The following is a 23,546-nucleotide window of genomic DNA, read 5'->3' as shown; positions in this document are numbered from 1 at the left end:
AATTAATATCCATCAAAAAGAAATAATAAAGATTATTTGCTATAAATTTCAACTGGGAAAAATGCAACATGACACTTGATTGTGTTGAAAGTGTGTTGGAATGCTTAGTGATGGTTAAGTTTATGTCTGCATATTTTCTGCCATGAACCCCAATGAGTACTGAATGATTGACAGAATGTTCTATCATCCATTTTACCATCATGGCCAGCCCTGATATGAGTCTTTGCCTAAACAATCCATTTCTTCTAGAATGTTGTCTCACTAAGACTCTATGAAAGAAGGAAACACTTGGGTGCTGACAGCCTATTACATAGTGAACATCAATTTGTTTCCCTTGTGATCCTTCCCTTCAAACTTAGATTATGCCACAGATAACACAGACATATACTCTTTTTGCTTTAGATTTAGGTTGATTGGCTGTGTGTAATGTAGGCAAAATACATGGCTGGAAAATAACCTGATAGCAGAATGTATTTCATCATTTTTGGGAGGAGCAAAGTCCTCCATACACTTGTACAAGGGGCTGTGCCTTCTACTTTCCAGTGTTTAATATAACCAGATTTTAAGTAAAAGGAGAAATGTCCTTGTAGAGTTCACCTTTGTCCATATTTTAGCAGAACAGTAGTTTTGGTGAAGTTACATTAAATTAATCAGTCAACTCCCATTTATAACATTTTATTATACTGACATGTAAGAAGGTAACTACTGTCTTCATGTATGATTACTTTGCCATTGTCCTCTGTACGTCTTTAAGTAAAGGTGTGGTGTTTGACTTTTTAGTGACTGCATCCACCACCAGAGTCAGATCCAGCACTAGGTGACCTAGGCAGTTGCCTAGGGCCCAATGGCTGGGGGGGGGGGGCACTGTCAGAAGGCTTCAACATTTACTTTTGAATTAATTAAAAAAAAAATTAAATATTTCTTCTTTAACGTCTTGGTGGCAACTTCTCCTTTAAGAAGAGAGAGACATACACACACACACACACACACACACACACACACACACACACACACACACACACACACACACACACACACACACACACAAACTGTGTATCCATGTGTGCATCTTTATACAAAGCACGCACCAACACAGATGCAATGTAAACATGTTCCACACTTGCACAAGAGAAACGCAAGTGGAATTTAAACTTGTGGTAGCCATTCTGTTTGTTTGTAAGTTGCCTTGTCAATGTGTGGTCCATTCATAAGTTGCCTTGTCATGGTCTGCATGAAATGCCCTAGCTAAGGATGGCAAGTTAGATGAGTAACTTACTCAGGCTCAAACCCTGTACCTTGGTTACAGGAGACAAAAGCCTGAATCATCTACATCAACAACCGGACTGCTCAAGGAGTTGGTGAGTTTCATTGGAAATAAGAGCCTGAATCCTCTACACCAACTACCATTCTGTTGAAAGAATTGTGAGTTTCAGTGCATTTTCAAGGAATTATGAGTTTTAGTGCATTTTCAAGGAATTGTGAGTTCCAATGCATTTTCAAGGAATTGTGAGTTTCAAGGGAAGAGGAGTTTACTGCTGCTCATGCTAAGTCTATTTTTACTGTGCAACTGTTTTGTTTAGCAAATGGCAGTTAGGGTTTGTGCTGTAGAGTTTGAGAGCAGTGTTAGTAACACAAAAGATACCATACTTTTCTTTGGTACAGAAGGTTGTGGGTACTATCACACCATGTACATAGGTTGCCGATACTCTGGTGCACTTTAAGAGGAAGGGGGTGCTGCACATTTAAGTGTATTCTCCTTTGGATGAGGTACCTAGTAACTATGAACTTGTTTTTGGCTTGCCAGCCATTCCATATTCCAGTATTACTAGCTTACCGACTTTTTTTTATAATGTAACATAAGCAATTAATTCTTCAAGAGCAGCAGGCACTGAATTTTAGATGAAACACTGAAATGTAAAGTTGTTTGCCAGTAACAACCTCTTCATTAGTTACTGATCTCTTTAATGTGGAATTATTCGGATGACTTTTAATTCTGACAGCATGAATAACTCTCCTGGACAGCTGAAGGACTTCAGAGTATGCCAAAACCACAGTAGTACAAAAAAACATAAGTCCACCGTTTAATATATTATTTAATGTAGAACCAAAATAGAATAAAATACCAACTGCAGAGCTTTCGAGTAAAACTCTTCTTCAGTGCATTAAAACACAGCAACAATACCTTTCTTTCATATACAAACCAACCAATCAGTCCTTGGTTCCAATTAACAGAAGCAATTAGCCCATCAATAGACTTAAAAAGCCCAGACATTCTGCACTAATATAAAATGAAATAAAAAGCATGTCTATAATACAGAAATAGTTATAAATACATATATATTTATATCACATCATGCTTGTTCTTTAAAATAGGTTTAATACTGTTGCTGCTATTAAGTCCTGGTAATATATCTGTCCTAAAATAATTAATCCATTTGTATTCCATTAGCTCTGTTCTATTTACTAAATCCCCTCCATTGATATTAAGACATATGACCTGCAAAATCCTAAACTTAAACTTGTATCCCATACCTTTCATAGATATGTGTTTACCTAAAGCATTAGTGGAGATATTTCTCTGGATATCGGATATGTGTGCACTAATTATTTCTTTCAATTTCATATTGGTTTTACCAATATAGAAACAATAGCATTGGACACAATTTGCAAACTATATTACATCTTCAGTAATACATGTACCTGATGCTCTAAATACAAATGTTTCTTGACTAATAGGATGTTTAAAAATAAATCTGTATTAATATCCTTACAATTTATTTTTAAACATCCTATTAGTCAAGAAACATTTGTATTTAGAGCATCAGGTACATGTAGTACTGAAGATGTAATATAGTTTGCAAATTGTGTCCAATGCTATTGTTTCTGTATTAATATCCTTACAATAGAAAGCCGCGGTGGTGCAGCGGTAGCATTGTTGCCTCACAGCAAGAGGTTCTCCTGTTTGATTCTTGGCTGGACTGCCTTCTGTGTGGAGTCTGCATGTCCTCGCCGCGGTCGAGTGGCGTTCGAAAGACATGCGTGAATGGGCATGCCTTTGCTGAAGGATGGGCGTCAGGCTGGCAACTCGGCACCATAAAAAAAATCTACTGCCAATCATTAGCGGACCGGAGTTTCGCTGTGGCGACCCTTAACCGGGAAAAGACAAACAAACAATGATATCCTTACAATGAACACAATTATAATAAGGGACAGTGCCAGATTTTTTTTCTTCTTAGAACTAATATCAGCCTTCGCTATTTTCATATCCTTATAGCACAAATATTGTTTAAAGTTCTTTTCCCTCTTATATACAAACCAAGGTTTCATACCTACAATCTCACTAACTTCCTGGTTATTAGTCAGAATAGTCCAATTTTGTTTGTAATAATTCATTGCACTATTTTTGTATGTCTATTAAATGTCATTATATAACTGAGCCCATGCCTATTGCCATTTTTAGTACTATCAATTTGAACATCAATTCCCTGACCAGACAAATAGGGTTTGGATAGATCTTTTCTCTGATGGTTCACCAATGTTTTAGTGTCCTCAATAAGAGCATTGCTATACCCTCTATTTCTAAAGTCCAGTGCTATACCCTCCATTTCCTGTAAAAATGTCCCATCTCTAGTACTGAGTCTACTTCCTCTTATACATTGATGCTTTACAACTCCTTTAAAAATATGTCTGGGGTGCATACTCTCTGAGTGAACATACCTAACTGCTTGCACATTTTTTCTGTATACTACAGTATCAAAGTATCATGTTTAGAGATCATAATATCCAAAAAATTAATACTGTCATATGATGATTTAACATCAAAAACCAGAAAATCAGTTGAAGAATGCAAATATTCTACAAACTTAGTCAACTCATCAGGATTCCCTTTCCATAAAAGAAATGCATCATCCACATACCTCTTAAATATAGTAGATTATCATTTCTAAATGCCTCAGTATGTTCATTGAAAATAAATGTCTCTTTCCATCTTGCTAATACAATATTAGCATATGTATTTGTGACTGGTGCGCCCATGGCTACACCAAGTTGCTGATGATAAAATGTATTATTAAACATAAACGCATTATTATTTAAAACACAATCCAGCATAGAGCATAGTAACTCTACTATAGATGGAACATATCAACCATGCACATTCAGGAACTCCCTTATTGCTTCTACTCCATATTCATTTGGGATGACAGTAAACAAAGATTTAATATCCATTGTCACTAACAAGATGTTGTCATATATGTTAGCTGTTGACCATTCTTTAAGAGAAATCCTGAGTATCCTTAATGAAACTACTACAACACCCTAGCATAGAGGCTAGTTGTTTATCTAAGTATTTAGAAATTGTTGCAGTGACCCATCTTTTTACCAGAAATGATGGGTCTCATAGGTGGTGTTGATAAATTTTTATAGGGAGTCCATATATAGATGGAATTACTGGACTGGCTATATAAAGGATGTTATACATTTCTGGTGTTAGCATACCATCTATTAACAAATCATAAAGAAGGCTTTTAACCTTGACAGTAATATCATATACAAAACTCTTATTAACCTCCAAAAAGGTGTTTGCATCAGCCAAAAATTCACCCATCCAGCCATTATGTTGACTTACACTCATTATTACTATCATGCCACCTTTATCAGTTGGCTTAATAATTATATCATTATTTAAACAAAGAGAAATAAGTGCTTCACGTTCATCACTATTCAAATTATAGAATTTATCTCCTTTCTGCTTTAGAAAAAAACATCATAAATCTCTTGTTCACACATATTTAAAAATGCTTTAACTGTGTTTTTTAACGTCTGCAGAGATTGTGCTTATTGACTGATATTGGTAGACTGTAATAACAGAAGTGTGAGTGGCATTTTATGGTTGAAATGTTCTGAAATGGTTAGTTATGTCATTACTGGTTCATACATTTTGTTCCATTGCTTACTGGCAGGAACGGCCTTAAGTCAACTGGTGCCCTAGGCAAAAGGGCTCCACGGCACCCTCTCATCACACCAGCTGGTGTCCCATCCTGGTCTACCTACACCAAACATATACTGGAAAAGTGCCCCTTCTATAGTGGTGCCCTAGTTGGCCTATGCCTAAGGCCGGCTATGCTTACTGGTAAATGTTCAAAGCTACAAATTTAAAATAAATTCCAAAAAGCGGTGCTGTATTATACAAGGATCTAATTTTATACAGTCAGGAAGGTGAATCAAAGAGTACGTGCATATAAACATAGTTCTAAAAATGTGCGCAAAGAGCCTATGGTTTGAAAACAGCCCATGGGTAAACTTAATCTGCCACTGGCCAGATGCATTTTCTTTTGAATGTGGGTTTCATTATGGGTTTGATTTCAATGAATGGGAGTTTCAAGGACAGAGAAATGTACTGCTCATGTTAAGTCTGTTTTCATTGTGACACTATTGTTTGTTTAGCAAATGGCTATCAGTGTTTGTGCTATAAAATTTGATATAAAAGTTTTAAATTAAATCCAAATATCTGTAATCACTGTAGAAGTCAAGAAAAAATAGTATGCACACTGACAAGTTTTAGCAGTATTTATGGTAACTGTGAAGAAATAACCAAGTAATAGGACACTGGGATGGCTGCATGGGAGTGGGGGGGGGGGGCTGCTGCTGTGACACCCACTAGATGATTCACATAATGAGCCAGTGCCATTTGCAGCATTCTGGATCCTTCAGAAGTTTTGTGTCTGCACTAGTGGGCTGGTTTGCTATTGTACAAACTAATGATTGCATTTGAGTAGTCCTTTCAGTTTTGCAGGCCATAAACCAGCAATGTTTGAATGCATTCAGAAAACCTCAAGTAGCACAACACCTCAGCCACATTACAGTTAAGAGCCACTGTCTGTATTGTTTAGGTGACACTGAGGAGGTAATATATTAAAGGGATTTTGAACTGCTTCAGGAAGCCAGTGCTTTTCTAATGATCATAAAGCAAGAAGTCAAGTAATGATACTGCCTAGGTTGGGGAGCAGGTGCTAAAAAATTACACTGCCAGGGAATGCAGAAGTGGTAGCCATCTAATGTCTTCAGCTATGGTAAAACTATTCATGTGAGCAGTAAGCAGATGCGGTATGACTTTAACTTGGTAAAAAGCTTGACATATAAACCTAAAGCTGGAGAGAAACTGGAAGTTGAAGCAATGGCCAGTCAATTAATTTGAATACAGATAGCTTTTAGTAATTTCAGTGCACAGTCTGTGTGTGTGTGTGTGTGTGTGTGTGTGTGTGTGTGTGTGTGTGTGTGTGTGTGTGTGTGTGTGTGTATTGGCATGTGTTCGTATGTATGAGCTCCAAATTGCTGCTGTTTTGATATCAGAATATATGGAATATAATGGAAACAGTAGTAATAATAGTAATGCTTGCCTTTGGCTCAGATGTCATGAAGAAAATGTTCAAAGTAAATTTGCAAATCTTAGGTGGAAAGAAAGTTAGTATCTTGTTTTTCACTTTCTGTTCTACTTTACCTTGTGTGCCCTTGAAAATGTACTGTACTGCCTTTAACTTTAATGCACGTACATGCAGTAATCTCAGAGCAGTTTAGATATTTTTAAAGTATATATTATTCTTGTACCTTATTTTCCGAAAAAGGTAAATTAATCTTTATTTCACTTTTTAAAGGTGGAAACAATAGGGGATGCATATATGGTTGTTGGCGGAGTTCCAGTACCTGTATCCACTCATGCCATGCGAGTTGCTAATTTTGCCCTTGGAATGATAATAGCAGCCAAGGAGGTAATGAATCCAGTTACAGGAACTCCTATTCAGGTGAGTACAAACTATTATCTTATAGAGCTGCTGGTATGTTGTACTAATAACCATATGGCAGCTACTGGACATTATTCTTATAGCTTTTAAAGAAGTGTTTGGTAGAAACTGCCAGCTTTATGCATAGTAACACATTTCTAACAGAATACAACCCCTAGCAAAATACCTTCTTTAAGGTAAATATTTACAAAAGTAATTATTAGAACCAGTAAATAATGATGCAAATTTGAAGAGGTTATTAAAAGTTTATTGTGAACCATTACTTGTACAATCATAAAATGCTCAGAAAATAACTTCAGATGTCTCAGAATACAAAGCATTATAGTACATTTGAATATTTAACTTGAAGATTCAGTATTTCATCTGAAAGACTAATACAGGACAGCACCACATTTTTTAATAAACACTTTTATTAAATTATCACTTAAGACATAAGAAAACAGATTAATATAAAAGAAACAAACCATATTAACATTTTTTTCCATTTACATACATTATACATCACATATATTTCCTTCTTTATAAGTATCATCAGTCCAGAATTACATAAATTGCTCAGTTTCTGCCTTCCCTTAACCCTTACTGCTCCTTCTGAACATTATTCTGCATGTACTGTTCCCACACTTTCCATTTGTTTCTATATAAGTTGTTTCTTCCCTTTTCTAAAGATCCCGCTTCCAGTTCTTCTGTCTCTCTGACAATATTCAAAACTTGAAATACAGTTGGTTTAGACTTTCATTTCCATTTTGTAGTAATTGCTTTTATGTCAGCCAACAGTATTAAACTTAACAAGGCCTTACTATGTCTAGACAATTCAGATCCTGTGTCCCAACTCAAAAGAATCATTTACTTACTTACAGCCATTTGCTCACTCAATATGTCTGGCAGAGTATCTTGTAGGGAATTTCTTTTTAAATCTGCCAACTCATTAAACTCACAAAACATATGCTCCCAGATATCGCTTTCTTCCGCATCATACCTCCAACATTTTTTATCGATTTGTGGAAAAATTCTTTGAAGTCTGCTTGGGATATAAAATAACTGCAAACACTTCTGAGAAAAAGCCCACACCTTCTGTACTTTGTTGCATACTCGGGAGCAATACACGTCTTCCCATAGTTGCCTTGTAAATTGCTTTTCCAGTCTCTCTTCGCAATTTTTTCGAACCTCCTTTGATTGACCTCCTCTGATTGATTCTTATAGTTATCATAAAATATTTTATATGCCCTACTAATTATCCTCTTTTAACAGCAGCTTCTATTCAAGATTCACTAAAAACTCTACCACAGCACGTCTTTCACTTAGGATTTCCCTGTCCCTTTCTCTTTGCCTGTACTCTATCAGTCAGGAAGGCGTTATCTAGCCTGCAGTCCAAACATCTTCTTGGTGTCATCACACTCTTTTACCTTTCCCTCTCTAGTTATTTGCTCCCAATACCTTGGAGTCTTTGCTATGTTTTCCAATAAATTCCAGACCCCTCTTGCCTACTTTCTGTACCCCTCCTTGCAGTCATCCTTACTGGCAAAATCTCCTTTCTCCATTCTCATGTTGGCTTAGTTCCTAGAATACTTTCTGCTACTTTATGAATATAGTATTCTGTATGGTTGTTATTATTCTCCTTAAGGATCTGCATCCAAAATGCCACTCTCTCTCCTTATTTCTTTAACTTCCTCCTGGCAAATCATCATTGCTTTTCACTTTGAAATATGACCTTCTGCTTATGTTATGCATATGGGTCTTAACTGTGCAGCACTAGAATATCCTTTAAAATCAAGTGATCCTAAACCACTTTGTTCTATTGGAAGAATCACATTATCCCACTTAACACTTGCCCTCTTCTCCTCTCACACAGATTCCTTCAATTCTTTATTAATCATTGTCTACAGCTTCTCCTTTGGTTGATAAAAATATGCCTGACCAGTATAGTATAATTTTTTGTTTTGTCTCTTTTCACATATCCTTAGCTGCCATAACACAAGTCTTTTTAATCCATACTCCTAAATACTTCCTCTTATTGTGTCCCCATAAATATGGGTATTGCTGAGCCAATTAATGTGTGGGTGCATAATTTACAGCTATAGATTTTATTTTGTCTTTATTAATGTTATATAACAAAAACACTTGAAACTGTCTCAAAATGGTACATAACACTGACATGCCCTTTTCTGGATTGATCAGGTACAAAATAGTATCATCTGCAAATTAAGACAACTTTTCTTGATTACCATACCAATTATATCCTTGAATGTCTGAGTTCCTTATTTTCTTTTATATGGGATCTAAATATAAAGCAAATGACAAAGAGGAAAGAGGACATCCCTGCCTGGCTCCTTTGTTCAGACAACTTACCAGAGAGGAACCATTTCACTTTAATTCTTGCATCCAGTCCTTCATATATCCTCCTAATTAAACATATTATTGTATCATGGAATACAAATATTTACATTGCCCTACTCATTGAATGCCATCTTCCTCTGTTGAATGCTTTCTCTTCATCAAGACCTACCACCACCACCAATAGCATTTTCTTATATTCTGCTTCCTCGTGGATAATCACTATTTTATTAATGTTCTCAGAGGATTTCCTCCCTCCCACAAAAAAAACTTTGATTGGTATCTACCAATTTTGGCAACACCTTTGCTTTTCTTTTTAACTAGTATAGACATAAACTCTTTATAATCTTGCTTTAAATTTGAAGTGGGTCTATAAGAAGCTGTGTCTGTCAGGTCTCTACTGTCCTTAGGTGATACAGCCACCACCGTTTTCTTCCAAGATGTTGGTGGTTCTCATCCTTTTAAATACTGTTAAATAAAATGTTTCGGATCTTTATCACTTTCTTCCCCCTAAATCCAAAACTTTCCAGAAATATTATCTGTTTCTGTGGACTTTCCTACAGAATGATTATTCATCACTGTTTTCATCTCATCTCCTCCTATCTTAGCTGTTAGTTGTTGACCCTCATCTACCCTTGGCATAATTAAATATTTCCATTTGTGCTCTTTCTTGATTTCGACATTTCTCTGCTTTATACATCTTTTCATAAAACTTTTGAAATATCTCTAAACCTCTACAAGGTCTCTGGTTATTTCTTCTTGTTACAGGCTCTCTAGGTTTTGGCAATAACCCTTTCTACTTTCTATTGCCTAAGTAATGGTGCTAAAAGTTTTTATTATGCTTTGGAGTTATCAAAAAATTGCAGTTGCACCTCTTATTGCTCTGTGAGATTCCTTTTATTCTACAATACTTTAACCTTTGTCAGTCAGCTTAAATATTTCCTATTATTCTTAACCATATATTTTTCTTTTTTATTTCTACCCTATTTTTAAACTCCATTTTCATTTGATCCCACTCACTAGATATTATTTCCGAAGAATTTCTCTCTTCCCTAATAATTCTCAAATAATTTCCATTACCCATTCTTTAAATTCCTCTTTTTTTAACAACTAGGTGGGAAAGAGCAAGTGTCTCATTTTACTTCATTATCCTACATTTTATCTTAGTTTTTATCAAATATTTATTGGATGTGTGTGTGTGTGTGTTGAAGCTATCAGTTAAATGCACATGATGTTCATCATATTGATCACTTCCTGCAGTAGCCTTAGCTATATGAGTTATATTCTGCCAAGGATATAACAGCTGACCAACCTCCAAAGCTTCAGGACATTTTCTACACACCCAAACTGTCAGGCATCGTGAGCTGAGCTGACTAAAAAACAAGTCTGGGAGTGAGGTCCTTCAAAGCTTTACTACTGCCAAGGAGTAATTTCCTCTGAGGCTTTCGAGGATTGTTGGTTGACTTGAGCTTTCCTTTCCTGGGCAAATAAGCTCCCTTTGAGGAAAAACCTTCCATTTTCTTAATTTTGTTGATGTTTTAGTAATTCTGTCTTCAGGAAAGTTATTTTAAAGCTAGGAGTGCTATGTTTTAATAGACTGTTTCGAGACTGTAACATACTTTTCAATGGAACACTTGTTTTTCCTGTCGTTATAAAAGTAGTCTAAAGTAACTGAAAAAAAATTCTGTGGAGAAATTTTGTTTATTTTTCTTTTGCGGATCTGGCATAGTGTTTTAAAGTGCTTTTTACAGTTTTTTTTTCTGTCAAAAAAGTAACTTTTGTGGACTGGTAGTGTTTACTGGTAATTGCTGCTTGTCTGCCCTGGGAAAGAAGCATCATTTTCAGCTTGACCATGTAACAAATTACTCATTCCACAGTTGGTCCTTCTTCCAGCCACAAAAAGAAAAAGTTAAGCAAACAGCCTTTGCCAGCACAGCAGGCTAGCAATTTGCTTCAGCTGCAGGTGGCTGACTCTGCTGTGGCCGTTTATTGTACCTCAGACCACTCACCTTTTATCCTAGATCCCTCTGGTGTAGCACCTATAGCCACTATGGACTAGGGTTTAGCTATGTCCTCTGCAGTTGTTAGAGTCCCCTTAGTGAACAAGGAAGAGCTACTCTTGTCAGTCCTGTGAGAGGGAAAAGAAAGGTTTCCCTGTTGTGTCAGAATGCTTTGCCCATCCTTGGGGAAGCAGCTGCTGCCATTAGTAACATGGCTGGCCCCATTTTTCCTGTCAAAAAGAAACATAAAACCAATTGTGTATCTACTTCTCCTGCAATTTCTTTGGATATAAGTAGTTTACTGGGTGTGTCTCAAAGTTTAGTTCAGGCTATTGATGTTTCTTGTAAAGTAGTTTCTGATAAAAGAAAGAGGGATTCCTGTTTTCCTGAAGAGATTCAAGATCACACAACAGTGAATCATGGTTATGTCGAAGCAAAACCTTGAAACTGAAAATAACGAACAAAAATAAACTCAAAGTGTGGTGACTGTAAATGTCGACTTTGACATTTTCGAACAGTCACCACACTTCCGGGAACCATTACTGTGCGTTGCACAGTAAATAACATGTTTGTAGGGGGGCACACCTCCCTGCACCCCCCATGTGGTGGGGCTACACCCCCTATGCGGGGGACTGCACCCCCCACACCCCCTGCTACTTAAATATACTAACTCTGGAATCACACTATAGTGAGGGAAAGGGTACATTTCCCCGATCCCAACTATAGTGCGATCTGCATTGAAATGTCAAAACTGACAACAGCAAATGCTGTATTGCATTCACTGTTGTCAGTTCCGACATTTTTTTTTTGAGTTTTTATTTCAGTGACAGCCAGATTCGACATTTTGTCAATCTCACGAACTGCAATCGACAAAATGATAGTAAACCAGATGCAGGGATGAATACAATTTTTTTCCTCAGATTTCTGATACATACTCAGTGGAGATCTCAGTTTCTGATTCTCCCTGTGGAGACGTCTCTCTGTCTCTCTCTGAGACTATTGCTAGACTGTGCTAGTGTATTCAGTGGGAGAACAGTGAGGTTTCTCAGTTCCTCAAAAAAATGCTATGAGTTGTTATAAAATGATTTTTCCAGAACCTTGACTAATTCCTCCTGTCCTGTTTGCTTTAGAGGATGTGTGTGTTACTGCTAGCAGTTTAACTGATAGTCAGCCAGTTGCCCCTAAAAAGGCAGGTAGGATATATAAAGTTCCACAGTCTTTTAAATTTTTATACACTATTCCCAAACATGACCCAGCAGCTATAGCTTTACTTGATCCCACTGCTGCTAAGCAGTTATTTCCAATCCCACTCTTTTTGATAAGGATGGGAAAATTAATGCTCTGTATGAAAAAAAAAAACTATATTTCTGCAACTTTTATTTTCAGAATTTTGAATTGTAAGGCTCATATGTTAAAGTTAGTTCTGACAAATTGTGAAAGTATAAGGAATGTTTTATCTATAGTTTCTTATTGTGAGGAAAAATCTATTTTGAATAACTTAGTGTCTTGTATTGCACTGGTCACGACTCATTGTTTGCAGTGTGTGTGACTCTGTTGGTACTTCTTTCCAGGACTAAGGCAGCTGGTGCTGTTTTGAGGAGGTATGCATGGCTGCATTCTCAGAACCTCACAGATGTTAAAAATAAGATTTTGAAATTCTCCTTTGGTCAGAGATTTAGTGTATGGCCTCTCTGTGGCAGAGGTGACCAAAAATTGTGATGAAAGGGGCAAGCTGATCCAGGGAATCCCTAAGGTTTTTCAGCCCTACTGAGATGTCTGTTGGTGCAGCTAAAGTTACTTGATTTAACAGCTGCTGTCTTTGGTGTGTTTTTTGATATTGTGATTCTAGCCGGTGGGCTGGTTTGTTTTTTCTAATATAGTTTAAGAAAGAGAGAAAGAAATTACCTCTCATTGCATAAATCAGACAGGTCTGCTACATCCAGAGCTTCAGCTGCACATTTTTAACCCTTTTTGAGGTATTCCTGCTACAAATGTTCCCTTAGTAGCACTTGTGTTATCACCTAGTAGTACTACTTTTATACCTTCCTCCCTTTACCCTATTAGCTCTTTCTGGCCTCTATTCCTCAGTTTCTGACAAATATGGATGGACAATTTCCTATATTTTCTCCTGCCAGTCCGGTTGTTATGGGCATCCTGAGACAGTGTAGCAACTCCCTCATGTACTGTACACAGACAACCCTCTACTACTACCACCTAGGAACACAATTTGTGAGAGATGCAATTACATCAAGCACCTAGTGTCATTGCTGTCTCTCCCACAAACCAGTATATCTGGCACTACATAGGTTTGCAACATGAACACCACATCTCAAACACCACCCACACCTACACAACACAACCCCACATATGTGGAGGTCTTCAACAAAAGCATACCCAAACAAAAGAGACCTCCAAGGCATAAACGGACATGAACGCCACCGCCCACCACACCACACACCACACATAGTCTACACATCTGTGTCTCATAGCCACTGCGGCCTAAACATAAATCCAACATATTAGTCATAGGAGACTCCATTGTGAGATCCGCAGATGTGCCCCTCACCAGGCTGGATAAGGAGAAAGTCGCGGTTAGTTGTTTGTCGGGTGCCAGAATCTTCCATATCACCAATGCACTCAAGTCTCTCAACAGGTACTGTTATGATTCTGTCATAGTCCATGTTGGAGTGAATGACTTGAGACATACCTCACTGTACTATGTGAAGAGAGACATGATCAAGCTCGCTGAATATGTGTCCCAGGCAGGTATGTTCCTGACCTTAAGCAGCATTCTATCGTCACCCAGAATGATGCCTCAATACAAACAGAAAATGTTTGACTTTAACAATTGGCTTAGTTTCTGGTGTCATTCCAAGGGGATCCAGTACCTGATAGCCTGGGATGACATAACTGGCAAACCACAATGCTTTGCCAGAGGTGGCCTGCATCTGTCTCCCTTGGGCTTCAGGCTCCTGACAAAGGCTCTTGCCTCCCTCATAGTGCCTTTTTTAGGCAATGGCATGAGGTCAAAACAACCAACATGAAAATTTTATCAAAACATATATTAAAGGTCATGCTGCTAAATGCTAGGAGTCTAAGCATGAAACTGCACTCATTGCAAGCATTCTTAATCCTGGAAGAAGCTGACATTTGTACAGTCACAGAAACCTGGTTCAAAGCTGTGGAGTGCTCCACAGCTATACCAGATTACTCATCCTAGCATTTATTCAGACCCCAAACCATGAGCAGCAAAACAAAAGGAGGTAGAGTTGCAATATATATAAAAGACATGCAGACCTCTAGGCTGGTCAAACAGTATGATGCACGGGAAACACTCCAGGTGCAGTTAACAATTGACAAGACCCCTATTCAAATCATAGCTAGCTATAGGCCTCCTAGTTTGACTCAAGATGCCCACTCCACCTATCTGGACCTCTTTGAATCTATCAAGATTCAACCCTTTAGCCTGATCCTGGACAACTTTAACTGTCCAACCATAGATTGGAAGAAATCCTCATGCCAAAACACAATGCCGACAGATTCCTTGATTTCGTCAGTGCAAATGCCTTGGACCAGTTGGTTGGCATCAGCACAAGAGGTGAAAATATCTTTGACTTGGTATTAATCAATATGAGTAACCACTGCAGCATCCCTACAGTGTCATCATTCCTGGTAAGATTCTACCACAAAGCAGTCACTTTCGAAGTCACCATCTCCCCCAACTCCGTCAGCTAGGGTCAAACAAAAAAGTTCTCCAAAGCTAATCCTTAAGGAGAATAATAACAGCCTCCTAAGGGAAGGTATAAACAGCTTCACAGCCCCCTCCATAAGAACTGGCACATATGTCCAAGCCTACACTAAAGTACTATATGAGCATTTATATAGCTGCATGAAATCAGGAATACCAGACAGGACAAAATTTTCCTCCTCAAGGAAGAGTAAACCTGTCTGGTGGACTTCTACAATAAATAAACTCAATAATAAAAGGAAAAAATTGCTGCCCAGGACCAAGAAGGAGCAGGTGCCTAATTGGAAGCAATCTGTCCTTAGCCTGAACAAGCAAATAAGAGCACTTGTGAAATCCTCCAAAGCAAACTTTGAGTCCAAACTGGCCACATCTACTAAAGACAAGCATAAGATCTACTTCACATATGTCCACAGTCTCAAGGGAAGCACCCAGATCTTCTCAGGACTGGTGGTCAAGAAGACCACATATACAAATGCTGTACATATAGCCAACCTGCTGGCAGACAGGTGCAGTGAAAACTTCACTCCTCTGTCCCCCCATCCGTAAAACAGGACATCCCCAGTACCTGCCTCCCTCCCCTTATCTCTAGGGAGCAAGTCATCACTGCTGTCTCAAAGACAAAAAAATACAGTCTCCATGGGAGCTGATAACATCCCAGGCTGTATCTTACATAAACTCAGGTAGGAACTTGCAGCACCATTAGGCACCCTATTCAACCAAAGCCTGAGTACCAGCTTCATCCCAGCTGAGTAGAGGACAGCCACTGTCATCCCTTTTCACAATTCAGGAAATTATAGACCCATCATCTTAACTAGCCTGATCTGCAAGGCCATGGAGCAGATTATCATGGACCTCATTAGCAAGGACATTGGTAACCTCCAGACACTTGATCCCACACAGTCTGGTTTTGTCAAGGGGAGGTCATGCCTGTTAAATTTGGTTGACTTCTTTGAGACAGTCAGCAAGGCCACAGATGAGGGGAACATGGTGCACACCCCCTACCTTGACCTGACCAAAGCCTTCAATACTATTTCTCACTCAGGTATAATAGATAAACTCTTTCACCTAGGCATCAATCCATATGTTACCAGATGTGTAGCAAACTGGCTCACTGATAGAACCCACCTAGTCAAAATAGGGGAAGCCAGCTCAAGTAGTAGACCCATAACAAGTGGTGTACCCCAGGGATCAGGCTTTGGGCCTCTGCTGTTTGGGATATACTTCTCAGAAGTGCAGACCAAATCTAGTGGGTTTTGGCTGACCAAGTTTGCAGATGGCTGCAAGCTGGGTGCTGTCATCAATTCCCCTAGTGATGTGGACATCCTCCTAGAGGGTCTCACCCAAACAAATGACTGGTGCCAAAAACATGGCCTCAGACTGAATGCCAAAAAATGCATCATCATCATCCCTTTTGGAGAGTGGTGTCCCACAAATTATCACATTGATAATAAGGTCTTAAGCACACAATCAGTCGTGAGGGACTTAGGCACCCAGGTTGATAGCAAACTGACTTTCGACCACCATATTGCCTCTGTTGTACGCAAAGCTTTCTACGTGGCCCACCTCATTAGTAAAGGTATCTCATCCAGGGACAAGGAGGTCATAACATCCCTGCATTCTTCCTTTATAACACATATTGCTGAGTACAATTCCCCTTTTGGCATGTACATCACAAAGCACATGCAGCAGCTGGAGAGACCACAGGGGTACCTCACCCAGAGAATCTATGGCCTCAAACATCTACCCTACACAGATAGGCTAAAAGCCCTGTCTGTCTACTCAGTCTTCTACAGACTCTTCAGAGGTGACCTCTGTCTGACATACAAAGCAACCTCAGACCTCGCCCTGATGAGACTGCTGCATATCCGCAAGTCAAGCTCCACTTGAGTAACATGCATGCACAACCTCAACCTTGTCTGTGACATCAATAGAACTTGCTAGGGGGACAGATTTGTGTCCCAGAGACTTCCCCTTTGTTAGAATAGACTCCCTCTCCACATAAAGCAGAGTACCTCAATAACCCTTTTAAGTTCCACCTGGATAACTGGATGGGGAACAGAAAATACACCCCTGGGATTCTACCTGTGTCCCTGCTGGACAGTGGTATAGGGTGCTGACTTGTTGGAACATGGGCTAAATTCTTGTCTAGGCTTGTAAGGACCTCAGGGGCAATAGCCTAGTAACTTCCTATGATCCTATGATGCCTCATGAACCAGTTTGAGAAAAAAATCCTAAATATGAAACAAAAGAAAATATCACAAATTATTAACTACATTTTATCCATAAGAGAGTTTGGTTATAATTGTTACATGTACATTTTATACATTTGGTGATTTCTGTATAATCTTAGATACAAATTTGCAAGTGCAATTCAGTATGAAGTGTGAAGTTGCTGCTGGATTTTCCAATTACTTCAATCTGTTCAAAGCTTTTTAAAAAGAACATTTCCCCTTTGATGTGCATTGTTACAAAAATCACAATGATCTTGCTTTAATATATTTAAATGTGTAATCTAACCATAATTCTAGAATAGATAACTTTTCTGTTTCAGTCTAGCTTGTTTCAGATGAAATTGATTAAATTTATTTTTATACTTACCGTGTTATTATTGAATATACATTTTAAGGATTTCCTACTTACTTTGATTCTTAAGAACATTCAAAAATTATATATTTGAAGAATATGTTAATATTATTAAAAATAGTTGTGTTTGTAACAATTTACATCCAATTTTTCTTTTTACTAAATGGACAGCTTTTCAACTTTTTGGCTTCACGATTTTGTTCTTTCATCTCATTTATACAAACAACAAGGTCAGTTGAACATTTATTGGTTGAGCCAAAGGTGGTGGATAAACTTACTGTTAATTCAAGAAATATATTGATCTACTCAACATTCTTTCGACTCAAATGAGAGTTAATTACCTTAATGCAAAACCAATCCGGTTTCCTTTACAGGCAAAATATTTATTTACATATGGATTAAAAAGGGAACCTCATTATTAGATTTCTGTAAGGTTTGGGCACTAACAATTGACATACTACTTCCTTTTTGTTTTTATTTTCTCTGAATAAGTTTTCTTGTGACACAAAGCACAGGTATGAAGTGGGAACTTTTGTTCAGCTTCTTCCCTAATAGTGCCAGATGTACTTTCCCTTGCTTTGTTTAAAGTGGCATTTTTCCATTGTGCCTTTTGAAAAATGTATATGTCTTACCAAGAGGTTAGGCATCTTGGGAATTTTCTCAGGATCAGCTTGTTATGATGCGGAAGATGCTGCCTCCTTTCCTGGCAGTACAGGCACCACAATCTTAGTGTGCAATTACTCTAAGAAACGTAGCTCATACCTGTACTCATTAGTATCAGTTGCTTCTGTCTCATTTATTTTACCTTTTTCTTTTTTCCCCTTCAAAAGCCTGATGCACAGGACCGTATTTCTTATTTTTGTGCTGCTGTATTTTGGCTCAACAGAAATATCATTAAAAGAAAACTCTTCCTTGGAACTCAGAAATGTGTTTTTTTATTATATCTTTGTTATCTGAGCTGTCTTAACACACTACAATCACTCTATGTGCTTTAAATGTGTCAAACTAAATGGCTGACATGGGGCATACCATTTTAATGTTTTCTTGTTTTAGTGCTTTTTTGTCCCCTTCCTAAAATGCATTTCAAGTCCCCTTTATATGAGTCATTTTAGATAAAAGGAAATACTGTTGTCTTCCTATTCCTTTGAGATACAGAGGCAGCAGTGTGCACCACAGGCATCTTACACACTTTATGTAGCAGGGCTGTTTGCATTTTTTTCCTTCATGACCATCATATGCATAGCTCCAGCCAAAGAAAGTAAAAATGCAGGCTTATGTAAGGATTTGTAATTTTTATACTCTATGAGCACTAAAAAACACTCTCACACACCTGAGTTTTCAAAGCAACCACTGCATTTCAAGAGCTATTAATCATTTCCAATAACTAATTCAACTATTCACCTCCATCTGCAACAGTAGAAAGGTGATTTTTTGTTATCCTGAATGTTACAGAAATGTACTAACATGCTTGCTGTTATTCTGTTCTTCTGAAAAGTATTTTATAAGCACATTACAAAAACGTATAATTACCTGTTTTTTAATTTATATTATGAATTTTTAAGCTAAGGCCCAAATGCCTTCATGTCTTACATTTTTTCTACTTTTGTTGTATTGCTACTGCTTGATTTGTTATATTGCTGCATACTAGCACTTAATCTCCCTGGCCCTCTGCTGAAAATGGACTCATGCCCAGTCAGACTTTTCTGGTAAACAAATGTCAAATAAATAAATAAATAAATAAATAAATAAATAAATAAATAAATAGATAAATAAATAATCGTGATCATAATCCATGAGCATGAGAATTCAGTAGTTCTATGAATAAGACTAACACTACTTTCTATAAACTTCTGCACTTACAAAAAATACCACTTACAAGTGGATTGCTATAGTAGCCAGTGTTAGGCATTGATGAAACCTGTGGCCGAAGGAGGCCACTGATGACTTGCTGCTACAGAGGGCCCTGAGGGAAACAACAGTTGCATCCAACTACGGGGAAAGAAATGTATGGGTGCTTTTGGTCAGTGGCAGACTGATTCCAGACAATGTTCACTTTTTCTTCGACTAGTTCTTCTTCTGCTTCAGCTTCTTCTTCTCTTCAGAGCAGCACAACAGTGGGGAATAGAGCTGATGACAGTAAAAGCTATAGTCTTTTAGGTCTGCTTCTTGTAAGAAGGAGCCTGATTCGATGAAACATTTGACTCATGCTAACATTCTTTTTAATTGAAAATGAGGTTATCGGTTTTAAAAAATGTATTTTTTCACAAAAAGTGGGTAACTCATTTGATAATGTTTTCACTTTTATCAGTACTGCAATGCAAGCAAAAAACAACTTTTCATGTTCATGTCGTGAGCAAACTTGCTTCTAACTTTAAATATTTATAATTTAAATTTGCTTTCATGTGGTACATGATACTTGAAGAATGTTTCCTTATTGTATTTTATTTTGAATTACATGTCTGACATCCTTAATGATTAAATAATCACTATACAAAAGTTGTATGACAGATCCAACTCCTCCTTTAATGTGTCTTCCCTGAAATGTTTAATATAAGCAGAGAGAAGAGGGGACTGGTTGGTAATATGGACCGATAAGCTGATTTTTTTTTAATAAATTACATTTTTTGATCAGTGCATTTGGTGTTTAGTGAAATAAAATTAATATAGATATTTGCATGAACATTCAAAACACATTCCTTGTTATAAATGGAGTGTATGTATAGGATACCAGAAGTCAAAGTGGAAGCAATATAGTAGCAATCTGCAGTGAAAATGTGAATTTGATCTACTAACTGTGTCTGGTGAATATACACAAAAATAGTAATGTTGAATTTTAAAGCTGTATCACACTTCTACAGTTTGGAGTTCTAATGTACTAAGTGAATTTTGCTTGTTTAAAGTCTAATTAACTAGTTTTGAAGTTGCAGAATATTGCAGTTCTGTGGAAAAGCCTGAAATATTGTTTGAGTTTCTGGAATAGCAGAAATAGCTAGACTCAAGAAACTGAAAACGTATATGAATGTTCTCTTGATATTTTTTGCAGTACTTATGTTTTACACCAAATAATTACTTGTTATTATGTTCTACTATGGTTTACTATGAAAATATCGAAAGTCATAATAAAATACGTTCACCTGTGCGATTCACATGTGCGATGTTATGCATAATAATGTGGTCAGAATGTTGAAGGGCATGTAGCGAAACGATCGCATTAGCACTTTCGACAATAGTTTTGCAGTTCACTACTGAAAATCACATAATGTAGGGTATGGTTGAATATTCAGTGTGTGTGTGTGTGTGTGTGTGTGTGTGTGTGTGTGTGTGTGTGTGTGTGTGTGTGTGTGTGTGTGTGTGTGTGTGAGCATATATATATATATATATATATATATATATATATATATATATATATATATATATACATATATATATATATATATATATATATTTATGTACGTATATATATATATATATATATATATATATGTGTATATATATATATATATATATATATATATATATATATGGATTCACTTCATAACACTGAAACTCAAAACACTGAAGCCAAAACAGTGAAACTTCAAAATCTTGAAAACTCAAAACACTGAAAACACATGTCATACATATACTGAGTTTAAACAACATAAATCATAGCACTTTCCACCAAGTGTAAGCGTGTAAGCAGGGGGGCAAGCACCCCTGCATCCCCCAAGTGGGGGGGGGGCTGTTCCCCCCACACCCCCTACTTTAATATTCTCACTCCGAGTTCGCACTACAGTGGGGAAAAGGGAATTTTCCCTTACCCACGCCATAGTACGATCTCCGGAACAGGCATACTTATGCAAAAGTACTTTTTCGGTGAAAAGCACTTTCGCGTAAATATGCCCCACCGATAATCATTCGGTGAAAAATGTTTTTCGGGATCTGTATGGATCCCATATATATATATATATATATATATATATATATATATATATATATATATATATATATATATATATATATACACACACACACACACACACACACACACACACACACACACACACACACACACACACACACACACACACATACCCCACACACCTCACCTATACATACATACACATGTGCACATGTATATATATGGATGTATTTGCTTGTCTGCATGCGGCAAACACATTCAAAATGCCTGTTTGATTAAAGCTGATATTCTGTAAAGTTTATGATCCCAGTGGACAGAAAAGAAAGAAGTCTACAGACACCTCGTTATGCCTGCTTTTCATACACTAAAATAAAAACCTTAATGTATGCTAGCTAATATGATATAAAAGCCAGGGAGACAAATTCTGAAAGAAAGTATTGCAAGATATCAGTCCTATTCAACATATTATTCACTGGGGAAGAAGTATAACATTCCACAAAAGGTGAGGGGTAGGCTGACAGGCACTAGTCTCAGGGTTTATGCATCCTCACAAGCATTTGTCTCCTCCACTTATTTTGAGCTACTGTTTTGTTACTTTTGAACATTAAGCCTTAGGCGTTTTTTTTTCTTCCATGAAAGAAAAAAAGTAAGACTGAAATTTTTTCTTTATTCATGATTCTTTTTCAGGCTGTAACTAGGTCAAAATGCATTTTAGAGCATCTATTATCTCATGGTTTCCAGACCTCTTTGTAAATCCAGTTATTTCCTATACACTTATTACTAAGGATGCAAGGAAAAAGTAACATCAAACAGGAATGCCTTAATTTCTTTCCTTAGACATGATTTTTGTTCTCATCATCATGGGATAAAAAAAGTTGCTAAAAGGTCTAAAATGCACCTCAGAGCTCTAGAAAAACATTGCTTTTGGTAAAAGCTGAAGAGTAAAGCAACATGTTAGAAGATAAAGAAAAATAATCTATATGGTATGGAGAGGCCAGGATAGAGACCCTGGGGGCACTGGATGATATGTGTGTGTGTGTGTGGGGGGGGGGCAGTAGGCAACAGGGACAGTGCTGTGGTACCCTATAGGAACCATTTCACCTGAGGCCATCCTTGTACATTGGGCTGTTGCAATGTAACATTAGTGCAGCTGAATACCGGTCACTGTGAATGTCCCTCTGTGGGATGGGCCAACTTGGTGTGGTGCCCCTTTTGTAATGTATAAACACTGTAACTATATTTCAATCTGTGTGTATGACTCAGAAAACATTTTAGCTTGAGTTAAAGATTGCTTAGAATGGTGGCAGCAACAGATGGATACTTAGATGGAAGTGTCCAGGGGCCACCAACTGGGCATTTGCTGGGGGCTCCCAAAATGCTAACACCAGCCCTGATCAATATACAAAAAAGTTGGTTTAACAGTTAGAGTTGCCATATTTTTAAATGCCCAAAGTGAGATATTCTTACTAAAACATGGGATTGGGCAGGACAAACCATGCCAAAATAAAAAAAAATAGTTTAATATTATTACCAAAATTAAAGACTTTGTGATGTGCAATGCTGGTTGGTTATACTACATTTTATGATATTAAAATGGCTTAAATTTAGTATTGCAGTTTTCTGTGACATTTAGTGAAAAGTCAGAAAATATTTTTTCTTCTTAAATATCAAGATATTTGCCATTTTTCTTTTTATTTCTCAGGACAGAACTGCTCAAATCAGGAGTACTTTGCAGAGTGCGAGAGACAAATAGTAACTCCATCAACTAGGTGCACTGATACAATAAAGGCAGTGAAAATACTTTCACAACACCCTGCTTTTTTAATAGAAACTGCTGAACTTTTGACATTAGTACAGCTAATTGCCTATGTCAGATTGTGTGCAGCGTCTTACATGAAAAACTACATATGTTCATCATATTGATCACTACTACAGTAGCCTCAACTATATGGGTTATATCGTGCCAAGGATATAACAGCTAGTCAGTTACCAAAGCTTCAGGGCACCTTCCACACATGCAAACTGGCAAGCAGCTCAAGCTTAGTTGACTAAAAGACAAGTTTGGTGTCAAGCCCTTCAGAACTTTATTGCCACCGAACAGTATGCTCCTCTGAGTCTTTCATGGATCATCGGTCAGCTTGTGCTGCTCTTTTGCTGGAGAGCTAAGTTCTCTTTGAGGA

The 23,546-nt window shown here is 37.4% G+C and overlaps 1 protein-coding gene across 1 annotated transcript in view; it reads left to right on the top strand.

The window, feature by feature from the left end:
• The window catches only part of LOC122801219 (guanylate cyclase soluble subunit beta-2-like), a 475,593-nt gene that overhangs the window by 222,196 nt on the left and 229,851 nt on the right, over positions 1-23,546 (top strand). The window contains exon 11 of the mRNA XM_044070773.1: positions 6,654-6,800. Within this exon, the coding sequence (XP_043926708.1) occupies positions 6,654-6,800 (147 nt within the window). The remainder of the gene's footprint in view (positions 1-6,653; positions 6,801-23,546) is intronic.

This window comes from Protopterus annectens, chromosome 4.part1 (assembly GCF_019279795.1).
Source record: "Protopterus annectens isolate FY-2018-M chromosome 4.part1, PAN1.0, whole genome shotgun sequence".
Lineage (NCBI taxonomy): Eukaryota > Metazoa > Chordata > Ceratodontiformes > Protopteridae > Protopterus > Protopterus annectens.
Note: the sequence above shows the minus strand (reverse complement) of the source record. Positions and strands in the feature narration are given on the sequence as shown.